Source organism: Theropithecus gelada, chromosome 1, assembly GCF_003255815.1.
Source record: "Theropithecus gelada isolate Dixy chromosome 1, Tgel_1.0, whole genome shotgun sequence".
Taxonomy (NCBI): Eukaryota; Metazoa; Chordata; class Mammalia; order Primates; family Cercopithecidae; genus Theropithecus; species Theropithecus gelada.
In genome coordinates, this window is record NC_037668.1 from 2,670,517 (window position 1) to 2,689,883 (window position 19,367).

General features: G+C 42.3%; 1 protein-coding gene across 6 annotated transcripts in view; it reads right to left on the bottom strand.

The window, feature by feature from the left end:
* The window catches only part of SLC16A4 (solute carrier family 16 member 4), a 29,646-nt gene extending 15,538 nt beyond the window's left edge, over positions 1–14,108 (bottom strand). Inside the window, exons 1-6 of one of the 6 annotated variants that reach the window (XM_025388191.1) lie at positions 13,568–14,108; positions 11,927–12,045; positions 5,545–5,677; positions 4,065–4,208; positions 3,349–3,510; positions 936–1,436 (exon numbers count right to left, since the gene is read on the bottom strand). In XM_025388191.1, coding sequence (XP_025243976.1) covers positions 936–1,436; positions 3,349–3,510; positions 4,065–4,208; positions 5,545–5,677; positions 11,927–12,013 — 1,027 coding nt within the window. In that variant the 5' untranslated portion in view covers positions 12,014–12,045; positions 13,568–14,108. The remainder of the gene's footprint in view (positions 1–935; positions 1,437–3,348; positions 3,511–4,064; positions 4,209–5,544; positions 5,678–11,926; positions 12,046–13,567) is intronic. The other 5 variants (XM_025388208.1, XM_025388199.1, XM_025388224.1 and 2 more) reach the window with 5 other exon arrangements.
* Positions 14,109–19,367: the final 5,259 nt, after the last annotated feature.

The window sequence follows — 19,367 nt, forward strand, 5'->3', positions numbered from 1 at the left end:
GCCTCCCGGGTTCGTGCCATTCTCCTGCCTCAGCCTCCCGAGTAGTTGCTACTACAGGTGCCCGCTACCATGCCCAGCTAATTTTTTGTATTTTTAGTAGAGATGGGGTTTCACCATGTTAGCCAGGATGGTCTCAATCTCCTGGCCTCGTGATTCGCCCACCTCAGCCTCCCAAAATGCTGGGATTACAGGCGTGAGCCACTATGCCCGGCCAGTTGTTTTTATTTTTAATTTACATTTTAACTTATTTTAAATATCAGACAATCCATAAGTGACTAGCCTTAAAAGTTGTATTTATCTGTTTTACTATGAGTTCAAGGGAAAAAATCCTTAGCTACAAATAATAAAACATTACTGAATGCTTGCTACAGGCCAGGCACTATTCTAAACTCTACATGCATTGCTTTTTTGATCCTGACAATCTTATGAGGGTAGATACTATTATCCCTGTATTACAGATGAAATGAAGGCACCATGAAGCAAAGTAACTTGCTGAAGTTCCCACAGTTAAGAAATACAGAGCAGGAGGTTGAGCCAGGGAAGTCTTGCTCCAGAACCAATCCTTTGAGCCACTGCACTGTGCTGTCTACCTGGGGTTTTCTGTTCCTTACAATGGCTATTACCACTGAGCATCAGCTTTTTGAAATTTCCACATTTATCTAATAAATAATGTCTACTGTGTCAAACACTGTTACATGAAGATGAGTAAGACTTGTTTTAGTGTGCACTATCTAGTAGGGGAGCCTGTGTGCAGTGACAGAGATCTCTTCCGGGGAAATGCCCAGGTGCTCCATTTAGCCTCAAACATTTTACTTTCTCTGGCCCTTCTACAATTCCTCTTTTGTTTTTCTTTAGCTTTTTGTTAAAATGTAAAAAACTTGTAAAATTAAGTTGATCTTTCCTTTTGGGTAGAAGGCTGACGTAGGCTTTCTTACCTGCTACGGAAACGAGGTAAGAGGCATCCATGATGTCAATCCCCAGTGTTTTGGCTCTGGCTACCAGGTGAAAGGTAGGGATGAAGTATGCTAACTGACTGAGGAGAAAAGACCAAGTAAATATGTAGAAGAAAGGATTTCTAAAGAGAGAAATATCAAAGAGTTGTTTGCAGCTCCACGAGATAACCTTATCACTTTCTTCATTACTTTTTAATAACAGTCTGTTCCTGTTAGGCCCATTGTAGAACTCTTCACTTTGATTTTGTGAGATTATTAAATTTTTGCTAGGTAGTCCAGCCTTCTGCGTAGTACTGTCCTTGATGGTAGACTCTTCTGTCTCATCACAGTGTGTTTCTGTTGCACATGCCTCTGGACCACGTGCAGACAAACTGCTGCCTTTATCTTTAATACCAGAATTCTCAGTTTTGATATGGATGGGTCTTAAGAGCATACTAGAAGGCACCAAATTCAGTGCAATAGCTCCAAATAATATAAGGGCACCTAAATAGGAGGGAGAGATTGAGCAATTAAAAATAGCCTTTCAGTTCACAATATTGCTTTGTGTTCGTAGGCTCAGAAGAGGCCCCACTGGCATAGGCCATTAATTCTTGAAAACATTACTTTGTCTCCGATTTGACTTATTAGTCATATACACTGCAGTATCCATGTACTAATGTAGTGCTTTGGAGATAGAGAACCAGAAAGCTGCACCAATAGATGGGATAAAAGGAGAGGTGGTGGTTATTTGTGTTAAGCATTGGGGGGGGGGGGGGGCAAGTTTTTGGAGGGAGAGGAGGGTATTTTAAATGCTAAAATATTAAATAGAAAATTTAGACCGGGCAGTGACTCACGCCTGTAATCCCAGCACTTTGAGAGGCCGAGACAGGTAGGTCACGAGGTCAGGAGATCGAGACCATCCTGGCTGACATGGTGAAACCCCGTCTCTACTAAAAATACAAAAATTAGCCAGGCGCAGTGGCGGGCGCCTGCAGTCCCAGCTACATGGGAGGCTGAGGCAGGAGAATGGCGTGAACCTGGGAGGCGGAGCTTGCAGTGAGTGGAGATTGCGCTACTGCACTCCAGCCTGGGCAACAGAGCGAGACTCCGTCTCAAAAAAAAAGAAAGAAAATTTAAATATCCTGAAGTGAGAGTACAGATTTAGGTACAGAAAAAATAGAATAAGATGAAATAAATCATTTGGAAACAACCTTAGAAGAGGGGACACCTGGCCAGGTGCTATGGCTCATGCCTATAGTCCTAGCATTTTGGGAGGCTGAGGCAGGCAGATCACTTGAGCCCAGGAGTTCAGGACCAGCCTGGGCAACATGGTGAAAACCTGTCTCTACAAAAAATACAAAAAAAATTAGCCTGATGTGGTGATATTCACCTGCAGTCCCAGTTACTTGGGAGGCTAAGGTGGGAGGATCGCTTAGCCTAGGAGGTGGAGGTTGCAGTGAGCCGATGTTATGCCACAGCACTCCAGCCTGAGTGACAAAGAGAGCCTATCTCAAAAAAAAAGAAAAAAAAAAAGGCAGGGGGAGGAAGGCATGGATAGCCTTTCATCCCATGACATTTTTTAGATCTTCCTTAAAAGATGACAGATGCTAATCTTGCCTTTGAAGCTGAATAGTTGCTTGCATTCAGCATGTCCTGATCAAAGCTATGGCTTGTATGGTGCTTCTAAAGATAGAATAGGCTATAGGTTCTGCTATCCTATCATGGATTTGTCAGCTGGTCCCATTCACCATGAGACTACTGAATAGTTAGGAAAGATTCAACAAAACTGCCATGTAGATAGCAATAGGCATGAATATATACATATACATATATTTTTTCCAGTAGTTTAAGATTATTTTAATCCAAATGTCTTAGTTACAAAGAAAATTGTGAGATGAATCATTTTTTATTCATTTGTGAAAATTTATAGTTGACATTATATAAACTATTAAGGAACATACTCTTTTTACCAAAGTATTTTTCATTTTCATCTATTTTAGTGAGTCTGATGGAGGAGGCATTTTTTAAATGCATATTTTTGTCTTAAAGGGAAAATGGGAAAAGTGAGTGTTTTGAGGGAGGAAGGGGGACGCCTTGTTTCCCCAGGAGTATCGCTTTTACTGCAAGCTGTTTCCAGCTGCACGGAATGCCCTCCATCTCCTCAGACGTTGAGCCCTATGGTAAATTCTGAGTTGAGTATGAGCTGGCAAAGCCTGCAAGTATTTCAAGATCTCCTCTGCATATGTATTCTCCAGGGAAGAGAAGCATATTTACTTTAGAAATTATGCTCATTTCCTCTGTTGCAATACCTTGTGAAATCGATTGCTCTAAAAGTCTTAACTTCCAGTTCTCAAAGGGAGAAAGCTGAATGCTAAATCTTGCACAGTTGATAGTAAAGAAACTTAGAATGACTTACCTGTCCAGTCATACAGATCTATAAGGAATTTTGTAAAGGGTGCCAACAGAAAAGTCAGTCCCATCCCAGAACGGGCAATAGCTGTAGAAAGAGCCAATCGTTTTTTGAAGTATTTAGTAGTTACCACAGCAGCTACTTGGTATAAGAAAGCAGAACCCAAACCTAAAAGAAAAACATAATAGTTTAGAATCACTCTCACATTAAGTGGCTTGGTACCAGAAAAGATAATTTCCTGGATCCAAGATAATAGGCCTTTTGGACCCAGGAACAGTAGAAGGGAAGGGTCCTGTTCCATCTTCTATGGATAGATGCATATATATATATATACACACACACAGACACACACACACATATATACATATATATACACACACACACATACATACACACATACATATTTTGAGACAGGGTCTCACTTTGTCACCCAGACTGAAGTGCAGTGGCGCAGGCTCGGCTCACTACAGTCTCAACTTCCTGGGCTCAAGCAATCCTCCTGCCTCAGCCTCCCAAATAGCTGGGACTACAGACATGTGCCACCACTGGCCTGGCTAATTTTTATATTTTTAGTAGACACAGGGTTTCACCATGTTGCCCAGGCTGGTCTGGAACTTCTGGACTCAAGTGATCCACCCGCTTTGGCCTCCCAAAGTGCTAGGATTACAAGTGTGAGCCACCACTCCCATCCTTCTATGGTCACATAATTACAAGGAACTCACCAGGTAGAAGTCCCATAGTCACACAAAGAAAAGGAATACTTGTGGCCCAGCTGCTGATCAGATATCCACCAGTAACAAGGAAAGCCCCAAGAATGGAGGTAGTTTTCTCTCCAAGTATGTCGCAAATAATAGCAACCAGGGGACCTTAAGAAAGAAAGGCAATTCTTAGGTAAATATGATCTGGCATCTCTTATCCTCTGATGGCGATTTAAATGAATGACAAGGAAAGCAAGAGGACTGTTTACTTTGAAGTATTATGTATTCTTTTTTTTTTTTTTTTTTTGAGGCGGAGTCTCGCTCTGTCGCCCAGGCTGGAGTGCAGTGGCGCAATCTCGGCTCACTGCAAGCTCCGCCTCCCGGGTTTACGCCATTCTCCTGCCTCAGCCTCCCGAGTAGCTGGGACTACAGGCGCCGCCACCACGCCCGGCTAATTTTTTGTATTTTTAGTAGAGACGGGGTTTCACTGTGTTAGCCAGGATGGTCTCGATCTCCTGACCTCGTGATCCGCCCGTCTCGGCCTCCCAAAGTGCTGGGATTACAGGCTTGAGCCACCGCGCCCGGCCAGTATTATGTATTCTTAAAAAAATATTTTCATATCGGGTTTTTTAATATCACTAGTCTCACACTATTTTAGTTTTTGGAAGGGGAGTTTAAAAGAAAATGTTTATTGCAAATAAGGTTTGGAGGGGAGGTGTTTTGAAATTCATTATAGAACCTCCACGAAAAGATTGCATATAGTGGTCAATGACTAGAATAAGGTTGAATCACTTATCTGCTCTTCCATCCTGTTACAGCTCCAAATAAAAGAGGAGAAATTGGTTCTATAATTTGTTTTGAGGCTGGACGCCGTGGCTCTTTAATCTCATACTTTGGGAGGCCAAGGTGGGCAGATCACCTGAGGTCTGGAGTTTGAGACCAGCCTGGCCAACATGGTGAAACCCCATCTCTACTAAAAATACAAAAATTAGCCAGGCATGGTGGCGGGCGCCTGTAATCCCAGCTACGTGGGAGGCTGAGGCAGGAGAATTGCTTGAACCTGGGAGATGGAGGTTGCAGTGAGCCAAGATTACACCACTGCACTCCAGCCTGGGCAACAGAGTGAGAGTCTGTCTCAAAAAAATAAATAAATAAATAAATAAAATTGTTCTGAGTATACTTAGATAACTAGAACTTCATGGCCTAACTTCCAGGTTGAGGGCCTTACTCACTGAACCCATATTAAGGCATTAACAGACTGGAAAGGCAATGCATGAAATACTGAATCATGGCATTTAATAATTCTTCATCTTTCTTTCTTTGAATGCTGATTCTCCCAACTTTGTTACTAAGTCAAGTGGAAGCTAAATATTGCAATTCCTTACTTTCTTAGTGTTACATAATGAACCTGAATTTTAGCAATGCTTCAGTCTGGAATAGGAATCTTGGAATTGCCCTTTGTGGTTTTTCTCTTTGGACAGCAAGCTTATTGCCAGCCTTATACCTGCACAAAAACGAAGAGATGACATGATGGATCCAATCCAACCAATTTGCTCTGAGGTGCCTTCAAACTCTTCTTGAAAGACCACAAAGAAAATTGCAAAAGTCTTGGTCATCCCCATCACAAACACATTCACCTAAATCAAAGCAGACCAGAGTCCAACTCAGGTGGTAAGTCAGCCATTACAGAGGCAATTACGGCTACTAGAAGTTATGATTCCCTTAACCTACAACTATTTACCAGTTTTGCCTTATTGGTTGAGCCTCATTATACATCTTATATTTTATGGGGGAAGTCATTACTTTTAAAGTAGCTAAGCATTTTAAATGGAAACATCTCATTTAATCCTTATTTCATGGCTTTGGAATAGGCATGCCAGTGTTGTATACCAAATAATTTATACCAAATAAACCATCCAATGGGTTCACCTTGCCTGCTGCCTAGATACAGCTGATATATCAAGACGGGAATTGGCAGTAGAGAAAGAGTTATTCCCACAGCGCCCATTGTGCAGGAGACTGGAGTTTATTATGCCAGTCAGTTTCCCTGAGGTTTTGGGGATCAGAGTTTTTAAGGATAATTTGGTGGGTGGGATGCCAGTGAGTTGGGAGTGCTGATTGGTTGGGTCAGAGATGAAACAAAGCTGCCCTTTTGTGCCTAGTCACTTCTGGATGGAAGGGCAGGGGCAGGGGCAGGGGCGGGGGGACCCATGACCAGATAAACCAGTTTATTAATCTGGGTGGTGCCAGCTGATCCATCAAGTGCAGGGTCTGCAAATTATCTCAAGCACTGATCTTAGGTTTCATAATAGTGATGTTATCCCCCGAGCAATTTGGGGAGGGTCTGTCTTGTAGCCTCCAGCTGTATGATTCCTAAACCATAATTTCTAATCTTATGGCTAATTTTTAATCCTACAAAGACAATCTAGTCCCCAGGCAGAAAGGAGGTGGTTTTTTTTGTTTGTTTTGTTTTGGGTTTTTTTTTGGGTTTTTTTTTGGAAAGGGCTGTTAGTTTCTCTTTCAAAATTAAGCTATTAACTAAGTTTCCCCCAAAATTAGTTCAGCCTACACATGGGAATGAACAAGGACAGCTTGGAAGTTAGAAGCAAGATGGAGTTGGTTAGGTCAGATCTCTGTCTCCGTAATAATTTTCTCAGTTATAATTTTGCGACAGCAGTTCCAAGATCAGGAAATTGAAGTTTAGAGAGGTAAAAAGTTGCTTAAAATAGGGGTACTGGAACTGAGATTTGAACCCAGATTAGACTGACTCTAGATCCGGTACTCCTCTACTGCCCTCAGTAGCATCTGTTAAAGACAGCTAATTTCAGTTACCTTTGTGGGAGAAAAGTGTTTGTCCATAAGAGGAATAATTATTCCTGTCAGTTCTTAGATTAGTTTTGATTTAACTCTGCTGCTGAGCTGAGTACCTTCCTTCACTTGATATATAAATAGGTTGACCATATAATGTATCATCCAAATTGAGACACTCAAGAGTGAAAAGGGGTGCTTAATTTTGGATTAACTGGGATGTATGGTCACCTTAAGGTTGGGCCAGGTGCCCCATCCTTTTCTTTCTGCCCCACCTAATCTTCCTTACCTGCACTCCACTAGAATTGCTGCTTTGGAGATGAGGTTTTCTTTCTGTGGAGTATTAACTTTTATTTCTCAGAATTCTAGTTAGCCGGGGGGCTGTTAAGTGCTATTCTTTCTTTCCCTTTTTGAGTAACAGTCATACTTGATCCCACAGCGGTCTAGAGGGGAAACCTAGCCAGGGTTTGCATTCAGTCTTAAAGCCCAGGAGCCATGTGTACTCTCTATCTCCAGGGGCTTCCTGGCTTCCCCTTTTCCTTTCCTTGTTTCAGTAGCACTGGCTTTTCAAGGCCACCTCTGCTTTCAACCTGGCCGTGCATTGCTTATGAACCATAAAACCAGCTGGGCATGGAGGTTCCTGCCTATAATCCTAGTACTTTGGGGGGCCAAGGTGGGTGGATCGCTTGAGCCCAGCAGTTCAAGACCAGCCTGGGCAACATGGCAAAACCCTGTCTCTACAAAAAGTACAAAAAATTAGCAGGGCGTAGTGGTATAACACCTGTAGTCCCAGCTACCTGGGAGGGTGAGGTAGGAGGATCACCTGAACCTGGGAGGTCAAGGGTACAGTGAGCTGTGATCACACTATCTGCACTCCAGCCTGGGTGACAGTGAAACCTTGTCTCAAAATTAATAATAATAAAAGAACCACAAAGCCTTAGGTTCCCTTTCATTAATGCCACTTTCTCAGCCCATCTGTTACAGTTCTGTACTCATCTCGCTTAATACCTGTTCCCTGGACAATCATTCACTCTCAAGGTTTTAATTACCACCTGCATACTTATGGTGGTGTAGCTGAATAGGGTTCTGCAATCAGTCTGCCTTAACTTGCATCCAGGCTGTGCTTCCTACTGGGGCGTGACCTTGGGCAAACTACTTCGCACATCACAGGGGTTAAGCTTCCTCTTTTATGATGGAGGGGCGGCGGTGGGGGATGAAAATGTTACCTAGCTCATAAGACTGTGAAGAGTAATTGAGAAAATTCTGATACAGTACTTAATATTTGGCACTTAACACTCAAAACAATTAACTGTGGTTTCCATTCTGCTTTCCCGAGAGCTTTAAATTCCTCTAATTGTCTACCATATCTTTATAACTTCTAGTCAACTTGTCCAAACATAAACTCACATTTCCCTTATCCTATGCCTACTCTTTTCAGTTTTTTCTATTGGTACCATTCACTCATTCATTTGAATGAGAGATATGCTTTCTCTTAGATACCTCCCTCCCTCAGCCCCTGCTTTTAAATAATCGTCAAGACCTGCCCCCTTCTTTTCACCCCGTCACTATTGGCGATGCTCAGAAATTGCAACAGTGGTAGTGGTGAGGAAGAAGTCTCTTAATATACTTTTCCCCTTTCTGATTTGATAAAAGGAACAAACTTATTTAGAATGAACAGTGCTATAAACGCCAGGACTATATATTCAAAAGTTAAAAAGACATTTTATCAGGCCTCCATTTAGGCAATTTATAACCATAATTTTCCTCTAAGGCACTTCTGTCAGGCTAGAAATTAGGCTAGAAAATATACACAGATCTCAAATGACTTGGACTTTCTTCTGTCAGTTCATAATAATGTGGTGATTGTGTCCGTTCATGAGCAAGGAGTACTAAAATGCATCATTCTGTAAAATAAACTTCCTTTTGTTCTGTGCTGGTATCTAGAGGATGTTGACCTCTATATTCTTAGCTACCTAAATTTAGCTAGCTCCTGGTCCCCCAGTTCAGAGCTTTTTGTCTCTGATTTGTCCTTGATGTCTGGGTGTAGCAGCAGTGAATGGTTAGGACTTGTCTCTAATAACTGGGTCCGTGTCCACTGTGTATCAAGAAGACCAAGGGAAGAGCCTTTGCACCTACCATGCTTACTGTCCCTTAACTTGAAGTCTTCCAACTTTGTTTGAGTTTTGACTCAAAGATATTAAAACTCTCTCCCAAGGTGTAGGTTTTTTCTTAGTTAATTTAGCAGACGACATAAATCTGCATTATTCTACATAATCCCATGTCTTAGACCAAGCTTGGTAGGTTTCAGTTCTGTTACCAGAGTCCACATCATACATGGTAAATGACTCACTCCAAAATAAAGCAAAAACCCTAGAACTTCTCCAGTCCCCTCATTTTCTTTTTGTCTTTAAGAGCAGTTAATTGGGTTGAATCTGGCAGGAACACCTTAAGCAGGCCTTCCCCACACCCCACCTCCAGTAAGAGTTTCTTCACTAGATCATTTTAATTATTGTCTTGGGAAAGGAGTTGGATCAGCCTCAGTGACTTATTTTCAATACAGGGACCAGGCTTTGTCAGAGTTAGTTTTATCTAATAACAACTTCTTATCCTGCATCCCTTTCTAGTATCACCCTAGCTCCTCCTGACCTTCACAGGCAAGTTTCTGTAAAAAATACTCTATTAGGTATCTCAGCTTTCTGTCATTCCGCTACTCCACTGAAAACTAAAGTTCACTACCTTTGGCCCCCACTGCTCCACTGTACTAGCTCTTATCAAGGTTATGGGACTTTTTTGTTGCTAAACCAATAGACTCTTGTTATTTCTCTCCTATTTGACCTCTCAGTAGCATCTGCTTATCACATTTCTCTGAAATGCAAATCTATGACATCCCTGCTTAATTTTTCTCATTAGCTTCTCATAGCCTCAAGAGCCATTCTCATCTCTTCAATTTCATCAACTATCCCCTTCATCCTTATTTGTTTATTCATAAATGTGTGCAGCTATCAATTCACCCATCTATCCATCCACCAACAGTATTTACTGAGTGCCTACTACGTTCCAGGCTGTATACTGGCGCTGGGCTTACAGTAATGAGCGTATACTCATGAGCAATGCAGACGAAGGCCCTGCCCCCACAGAACATTCAGTCTAGTAAGACAGACTGAATACAGAAAACAGTCATACAAATATATAAAGTGTGGCAAGTTGGTTAGAATGAATCTCTCTCTCTTTTTTTTTTAAGTAGGAAGCTCCCAAAGAACATTGTTATTTTTCACTTACCAGGAGCTCCTCTGTTACAGAAAAGAACACTTGTAAGTCATACAGAAACAAAAGCACAGTCATTCAAGTGTGCACATTACAACTGTGGGGGATTAGCCTCTGAATTTATTGTTAACATTTTGAGGATCCAGTGCATTTTTTGTGCTTAGTAAGCAGTATCACACCCTAAAAGTGGTACAGTGTTTATTAATCTGGTTATTAGATGGTTTTTCTTATGAGCAACTGGATTGGTCAAAAACCATTCTATCCTCAGAGGATAATGTAGAAAAAGTCAAGGTGGTTACTGGGGAGAAAGGCAGGAGAATTAGAGATCCTCACCAACAGTGCCCATTCTGCAAAACCTATGATTTAGGGAGGTGGCCCAGCCACAGGAAGGGCTCTCAGACTTAGGGCATCCTTTAGTTTCTCTATTAGTAACATTTCTGGGAGGAAAATGAGATTCCACATTCTTCAGTACTGAAGCTAATGTTTAGCAAGTACTACCATTATGTGTTAGGAGTTTTGTATTACATAAATCCTGGCTGGGGACCTCTGCCCCTAACTTCTGTAGCACTAGGGAGGAGGCCTGATGTTTTCCCACCATCCTATTTGTAGAGTTCTTAGTTATCTGCATGTGAACTATAGGATTATTAGAAGGCACCAGGACTTGTGCTACCCTTCCCTGTGAACTGCTTACTGTAGGGCTGAGTAGGGGAGAAGTGTCGGCAAGAAGGGTATTTTTTTGAGTGCATGTGCCGCTGGTGCTGCTCTCTGGAGAGCTGTGTGGGGCATAGCTGGGATTCACCGACATTCTGGAATGGGCATGCTGATGATGCAGATCACCACTGTCACACCTCAACCCCTGGGAGGGTGAGGGAAAGAAGTTAATTTAAAAAATGGAATGCCTAGTCTAGTTGCTTATGGGTGAAGGAGAAAAATCAGGCTCCCCCTTCAAAATCCGTGTCCTCCCTTTCCAAACACATTGGAAATATAGATAGCATAAACTATAGTTAGTGGGGATGGATTGGGAAGTAGACAGCAGGCCAGAGGAAATGTCCCCACCCCTTATCAGTGGAGGGGGCTGTGCCAGCAGTGCTCTATCTATGCTGGGCTGAACTGGGGAGACCACCCCCAGAGCACTTTTTAGCACCTCTCAGTGCTACTTTTGGGATGGTTAAAAGTATGATTGTCCCCAAACCCTAACTGCCATGCAGCCAGTACAGAACTGCTGATTGTGACTGAACATTCTCAGGTTTAAGAGGTGGTAGACAGGAAGATTAGAGGACTGGATTCAGGAACGTTTCTGTTTGTTTGTTTGTTTTGAGAGAGTCTCTCATGGTTGCCTAGGCTACAATGCAGTGGCAGGATCTTGGCTCACTTCAGTCTCCGCCTCCTGAGTTTAAGCAATTCTCCTGCCTCAGCCTCCCAAGTAGCTGGGACTACAGGCGCACGCCACTGCACTCAGCTAATTTTTGTAGAGATGGGATTTCACCATGCTAGCCAGGCTGGTCTCGAACTCCTGACTTCAAGTGATCCGCCCACCTAGGCCTCCCAAAGTGCTAGAATTATAGGCGTGAACCCCCACACCCAGCCCAGGAACATTTCTGCTTTCGCTCCAGGGGTATTTTCAGCTTTCTCCTAGGTTGGGCATGGGCCTCTGACTTTAGCAGTTTTTGGCAGCTCCTGGCCTTGTTCCTGCCCACCCCTCCAGTCAGGTGCCAAAGATTTCCTAAGTGATCTTATTTGTAGGCAGCCCTGAGCCTTTCTCCAGAAAGCCTGCTTTCAGGCAATAGGAAAGGGGGAAAAAAGCGAAATCTTACCAGGAAAAAATGAACCACAATCATCCATCCCCATCCTCCATCCGGGGTTTCAGTGTAAGGTCGGGCCTTCCCCTCCCTCTTCAGCATGATGCCTCTTCTATTTTAAATGCAGAAGATCCCTGTGATAAATCCAAGACAGTTGATTCAGTGGACCAGAAACTAAACTTTTAAACTTTTTATCTGAAAGGGAATGTTCATACATTGTTGGTGGGAATGCAAATTAGTTCAGCCACTGTGCAAAGCAGTTTGGAGATTTCTGAAAGAACTAAAAATTGAACTACCATTTGACCCAGTAATCCCATTCCTGGGTATATACCCAAAAGAAGATAAATTGTTCTACCAAAAAGCCACATGCACTTTTATGTTCACTGCAGCATTATTCACAGTAACAAAGACATGGAATCAACCTATGTGCTCATCAAGAGTGGGTTGGATACAGAAAATGTGACACATAGACACCATGGAATACTACACAGCCATAAAAAAGAACAAAATCATATCCTTTACAGCAATATGGATGCAGCTGGAAACCATTATCTTGAGCAAACTGATGCAGAAACAACCAAATACTGCATGTTCTCACTTATAAGTGGGAGCTAAACATTGGGTACATATGGATGTAAAGATGGGAACCACAGTCACTGGGGACTACAAGATAGGGAGGGAGGAGGGTTGAAAAACTCCCTATTGGGTGCTATGCTCACTACCTGGGTGACGGGTTCAATTATACTCCAAATCTCAGCATCACACAATATACCTCTGTAGCAAACCTACACATGTACCCCCTGAATCTAAAATAAAAGTTGGAATTTAAAACAAAACAGCAAAAAAACCTTTTTTCCTCTGATATAAAACCACTTGTAATTTTTCTGAAGCCCCTCAGTTACAGATGAAGTCTGCCTGATGCAACTAAGGACTTAGTTACCTGGAAAGCCTGACCTCAGTGACTGTGGGGTGGCCAATCTGAAAACTGTACTCAGTGTCCCTCGCCCCAGGTCTGCAAGCCAGTTTCTTGGGGAAGCTGTACATCACCCTGCTGGTCCTCTGGGTGAACTCTCGACTTAAGAGATAGAAAGGGAAGGGAAGCCTTGAGTTTAGGAATTCTCCTTAGAAAACACTTGCTAAATGTAAATATTTTTGGAGCTAAACAGACGTGACAACGAAATGCGATACCCGCTCATTGAATATATCCTAGATCAGAAAAAAAGTTGTAAAAGACAGTTTGTGGGGACAATTGGGGAAACTTGAATATGGACTGTATAATACAGAATACCAAGGTTAACCTCTTGGATATGATGGTGATCTTGTGGTTCCACAAGAGAATATTCTTAGGAGATACATGCTAAAGTATTCAGGAGTAACATGACACTGTGCTACCTTCTCACAATCGGTTCTGTAAAACAAACAAGTATATATAAAGAATGATAGCAAAAAGAAAATGTAAATGTTCTGAGGAAGGGGGAACAGTACTCATTATTTTCCCTGGTGGGTTGAAGGCTGACTGTTTCTAACTGAAAAGGAAAGTCAGCTGGCAGGGTGTGCAGAATGGCCATCTGGTGAGCAGGCTGGGTGGGGAGAGATGCCAGTCATCGAAGACGTCGTAGAAAACCAACCCAGCACACAGTCCCATTCCCATCTTACCTTTGATGTGGTGTTCAGCAAAGAAATCCTCCACAGATCGGGCAATTAAGGAAGAAAAATAAATTACACCATTTTCTGGAATGTTACTCTTTTTCTAAGGCATTTCATTTTACTGCACTGTGAAAACAAGTGAGCATTGTAAGAGCCAAGGAGGGCTCAGACGATTTAGGCCCTCCTGCTAGTGGACTTTACTTCCTGAGGGGAGGAGGAAGAACTGTGATTTGATGTCATCTCAGGCCCTCCCTCCACCCACAGTCGCTCAGAAGGTAGAATTTTTTGCCGCAGGCTCAAAAGCAAGCATAGAGTAAACTAAGTGGAAAGTCCTTTGGGCGACTATGCTCAGAGCAGGGGGATGGGGCTCCAGAGCTCTCATACACTTGTCTTCAAAGTTCCTCAGGGAACTTCTCATGACATGCTTATTTTACAGGAGAATATAAAACTGGATGAGTGGCGAGAGAGGCATTTCCTGGGCCACAAACAATAATCTTCAGTAAGCTCAACCCACTCGTGTGGCCTTTTGTATATTGACTAAAGATTCTGCTTACTAATTTGGGGTTTCAGACCCCATTTTAATTGCATTTTTGAGACCTGATTACCTCAACCACCTCCTGCAAAAGATGTATGCTCGTAGTAACTTTAACGAGATGGTTTTTTATTTTGGAAATGGTTAGGGCTGAGACTCCTAGAAAATTACTGGGATAATTCAACTTTCTCTTCCCATTTCCTCCCTCTACTCTACCCTCCACATAAAACGAAACAAAACAAACAAGTCAAATGGGAAATTGTCTTTCGTCTCCCACACCAATATTCCAGATTTTAAACCAGAGTATATTTTAGATGAAAGGATGTGTTTTTAGTTTTATCTGGAAAATCTGCACATATTTATGCATGCTCCTTTTTAAAAAGCAAGAGGCTTCTCAGGTTCTTAAAATCAAACCCTATAACACTTTTTGATTAAAGTGCTTGCAGAAGGACAGCTTAGTTGTTTGGGAGGGTGTCCTATAAGTGTAACCATGGAAGGATTATGCGGTTACATGATGCTGGTGGCAGGGATCAGATAAACATTCAGCAGAAGGAGAAAACCAGAAGAGAGAAGGCAAATGCTTTCCAGAGAGCTGTTTGTAATTATGAATACACTCTAGACTATATATATATATATATATATATATATATATTTTTTTTTTTTTTTTTTTTTGATACAGAGTCTCACTCTGTTGCCCAGGCTGGAGTGCAGTGGCGCAATTTTGGCTCACTGCAACCTCTGCCTCCCGTGTTCAAGCGATTCTCCTGCCTCAGTCTCCCAAGTAGCTGGGACTACAGGTGCACACCACCACGCCCGGCTAATTTTTTGTATTTTAGTAGAGATGGGGTTTCACCGTGTTGCCCAGGCTGGTCTTGAACTCCTGAGCTCAGGCAATCTGCCTGCCTTAGCCTCCCAAAGTGCTAGGATTACAGACATAAGCCACTGTGGCTGGCCTGAAAACATTTTTTAGTAAACAAGACTGATTTATTTATTTATTTGGTGGCCCGCTTGTTGCTCTTTTAAAGCAGGGCTATCTATGATTTCTTTTTTTATTGAGACAGGGTCTGCTCTATTGCCCAGGCTGGAGTGCAGTGGCATAATCATGGCTTACTGCAGCCTTGACCTCCCCAGTTCAAGCAATCCTCCCACCTCAGCCTCCTGAGTAGCTGGGACTACAGGCATGCGCCACCATGCTCAGCTAATTAAAATTTTTTGTTGTTGTTGTAGAGATGGGGGTTTCATCCTTTTACCCAGGCTGTTTGCGATCTCCTGGGCTCAAGCGATCCTCCCATCTTGACCTCCCAAAGTATTGGGATTACAGGTTTAGCCACCATAATGGGCCAGCTACCTATAATTCTAATCACAGGATGAAATGAGGCAAGACTTTATATATATTTTTCTCACACACACAGAGGAATATATATACACATACATATATACATATAGGAATATGTACACATACAAGAATATATACACATATAGATGAATAGGAATATATATGTGTGTGTGTATACACACACACACACATATATTCCATACACACACACACACATATATATTCCTATTCATCTTTATCTTATAACAGGCTTTATATTGATAGAGAACTCTGATGCTAATGCCTGGGGTCAGATTTGAAATGCAGCAGAACAGGAAGTCATTCATAGAGGCCAAGAGGGCAGCAAAGTAATCAGAGAGTAACTCCTTCAAATCAGAGAATAACTCCTTCAAACATATGTTTCATGAAGGCACATTAACAGAAATCTGCAGGCTTGGTGATAATCTCAATTTTGTCATTTTTTTAAGCCCGTAGACTCTTTGAGTCTGTTTCTAAAACTCTAAAGTGTATCTAATATTTTGCAAGGTTGTTGTGAGGATTAACAATATATCATGTAAGATGACTACACATTGGACCTACTATTGGTACTTGGTTCATGAAAAATAATTTTCGTTAGTCAAATGAGGCCTAATAGCAAGAACAAAGAATTCTTAAGCCACCTTTGGGATGTTAGTTAACATTTTGGCAGCTGTACCTGATTGACTTAATAAAGCTTATAGGGTCTTTAAGGAAACATAAACAATTCCCTTAACTTCTAACCTTTTAACTCTTGGCCCTAAAGCTATTCAGCAAGAATGCAGCATGATTTTGCAATCATCACCCAAGGTAATCATCATGATTACTCTCATCCCACTGTCAAATATAGCCAGCCCAGGAATAATCTTTAACACTTTTGGATTTAGACTTTAATAAGCATTACCAACTAGAATTAAGATATTTTATTTTCAGTTGACTCTCTCCTTGCCCTCATTCAATTCTTGTGCAGAAAAGAGTTACTGGCAAGAGATTCCTATTCTTTGAAACATCACTGGCCTGAGATTCCTATTCTTTGAAAGGCCTGTTTACATGGTTGGCCTCTGGCTGGCAACTGGGAACTTAGATTTCAGGGGGGTTCCTACCATTCCTTAAATGATAATAGTGAATCATTGTGCCTAAAGTATGTAAACAATACAATTTTTATGCTGAACGTTTGCTTTCTTTTTGGGAGCCTGGAATTTTGATATGTGCTAGGCAGAGGGTTCTTACCTGACCAGCCCCCTTGGGCACTGAGTCTCTACTAAGCTTTCTGGATTTGCAACATTTCACACATGTTACAACTCATTGCTGGAGGAATTAACTGCATCCTGTGTATCTTCACTGATAGAAGAATTCTTGCAAGCTTCTGCCTGGTTTCTTCTGGACTTTGCCCCATCCTCCTTTTGCCTTTGTTGAGTCAGCTTTGTATCCTTTCACTTTAATAAACCATGTAAGTACAACAACTACGTGCTCGGTCCTGTGAGTCATCCTAGTGAATTATCAAACCTGAGTGGTTGAATGAGTCTGGGTTATTGAGAAAGAATAGAATATTCTCCAGAGCAAGAACCAGTGATGGGGGAGGAGATATTGAGGTTGATTTACTATAAGAATTGACTCACATGATTATGGAGACTGAAAAGCCTGCACTCTGGTCAGCAAGCGGGACAATCAAGGGAGTTGATGGTGTAGTTCCAGTCTGAGTCCAGAAGCCTGAAAACCAGAAGTGCTGATGGTGTAAGCTTTAGTCTGAGAGGGCCTGAGAACCAGGAGAGCCATTTGTGTAAGTTCCATTCTGAGTCTGAGTCCAAAGTCAGGAGAAGACCGATGTCCCGACTCCAGGACAGTCAGGCAATGAGAAATTCTTTGTTAGCCTTTTATTCTAGTCAGGCCTTTAATGGATTGCATGAGTTCCGCCCACATTGGGGAGGGCAGTCTTCTTCAGTCTACTGATTCAAATGCTGATCTCATCCAGAAACACCTTCACAGTTGCACCCCAAAATAATATTTAGCCAAATACCTGAGCATCCCATAGCCCAGCCAAGCTGACACATAAAATTAACTGTTATAGAAGTGTCCTGGGACTCCCTCATACAAGCATACTTCAGTTTTGGCTCTGTACAGACTAGAAAATAAGCCTTCTCCAGCCTCAAGCTCTTTCCAGCGTGTCTTAGGTTTCATTGATAAATTGGATACATTATATCCTACCTCAAAGGGTGCTGTGAAGAATAAATGAGAATGTATGTTCATTTATTTCATTCAATAAAAACAGTTGCTTTCTATGTGCCAGATGTTGTGCCAGACAGAGGGGGCTATATAGTGCACACAGGCTGGCATGAGATGTGGCCCAAGGGGTTAGCAGGGGCTAAATCATGCAGGGGTTGGGAGGTCATGGTTAAAACTTTTTTAATTAATTTTTTTTTTTTTTTGAGACAGGGCCTCGCTCAGTCACAGCCCAGGCTGGAGTGCAATGGCACAATCTCATCTCACTGCAGCCTCTGCCTCCTGGATTCAAGTGATTCTTGTGCCTCATCCTCCTGAGTAGCTGGGATTATGTGCACCACCACACCCGGCTAATTTTTTTTTGGATTTTTGGTAGAGATGGGGTTTCACCATGTTGGCCAGGCTGGTTTCGAACTCCTGACCTCAAGTTATCTGCCCATCTCGGCTTTCCAGAGTGCTAAGATTACAGGCATGAACCACTGTGCCCAGCCATAACTTTTTAATTCTAAATGCAATGGAAGGCTGTTCATAGTGGCTCACACCTATAATCCCGGCACTTTGAGAGGCCAAAGTGGGTGAATTAGTTGAGGCCAGGAGTTTGAAACCAACCTGGCCAACATGGCGAAACCCTGTCTCTATGCAAAAATTAGCCAGGTGTTGTGGTGCATGCCTGTAATCCCAGCTACTCGGGAGACTGAGGCACAAGAATCACTTGAACCCGGGAGGCAGAGGTTGCAGTGAACTGAGATTGTGCCACTGCACTCCAGCCTGGGTGACAGAGCGAGACTGTCTCAAAAAAAAAAAAAAAAAAAAGAAAGAAAGACAAAGCTTGTGCCCTCAAAGTGTGTATACTAGTGCGGAAGTCAGACATAAAACAACATGTATGTCAGTTATTAATAAGTATGGTGAAGACCACACATATATATCCCATCTATTAAAGTACAAGCTCAAAGACTGGAGCTATGTCTTACTAAAATGTTTGCTGTTCTCACATAGCACCTTGTATTTGTAGATGCTTAATATTTTTGGATAAATAATATTCTGGAGGTTTTTACACTGTCAAATGTTAAATTGCTAGATCAACAGAACTACATTCAAGTTCAACGATCCGTCTTTTGTGCCTGCTTGTGCACAATTCCGTTGTTGAAAACTATAAAGGTTGAAGCGAACTTTTTTTTTTTTTTTTGAGATAGTGGCTTGCTCTGTTACCCAGGCTAGGGTGCAGTGGCACATCATCAACGTCAACCTTCTAGGCTCAAGTGACCCTCCTGCCTCAGCCTCCCGAGTAGCTTGGACTACAGGCCCATGCCACCATGCCTGGTTAATTAAAAAGAGCTTTTTTTGTAGAGATGGCGTCACAGTATGTTGCCCGGCTGGTCTTGGCTTAAGCCATCTCCTGCCTTGACCTCTCAAAGTGCTGGAATTACAGGTATGAGTCACTGTACTCAGCTAGACCTATACTTTTCAAATGTAAAAATTTATTTTCTAGCCAACATGTCCTATCTGGTGGTCTGGGTGTTAAAGAGTACAGACTCAGCTGGGCGCGGTGTCTCATGCCTGTAATCCTAGCACTTTGGGAGGCTGAGGCAGGTAGATCATGAGGTCAGGAGATTGAGACCATCCTGGCTAACACGGTGAAACCCCGTCTCTACTAAAAATACAAAAAATGAGCCAGGTGTGGTGGTGGGTGCCTGTAGTCCCAGCTA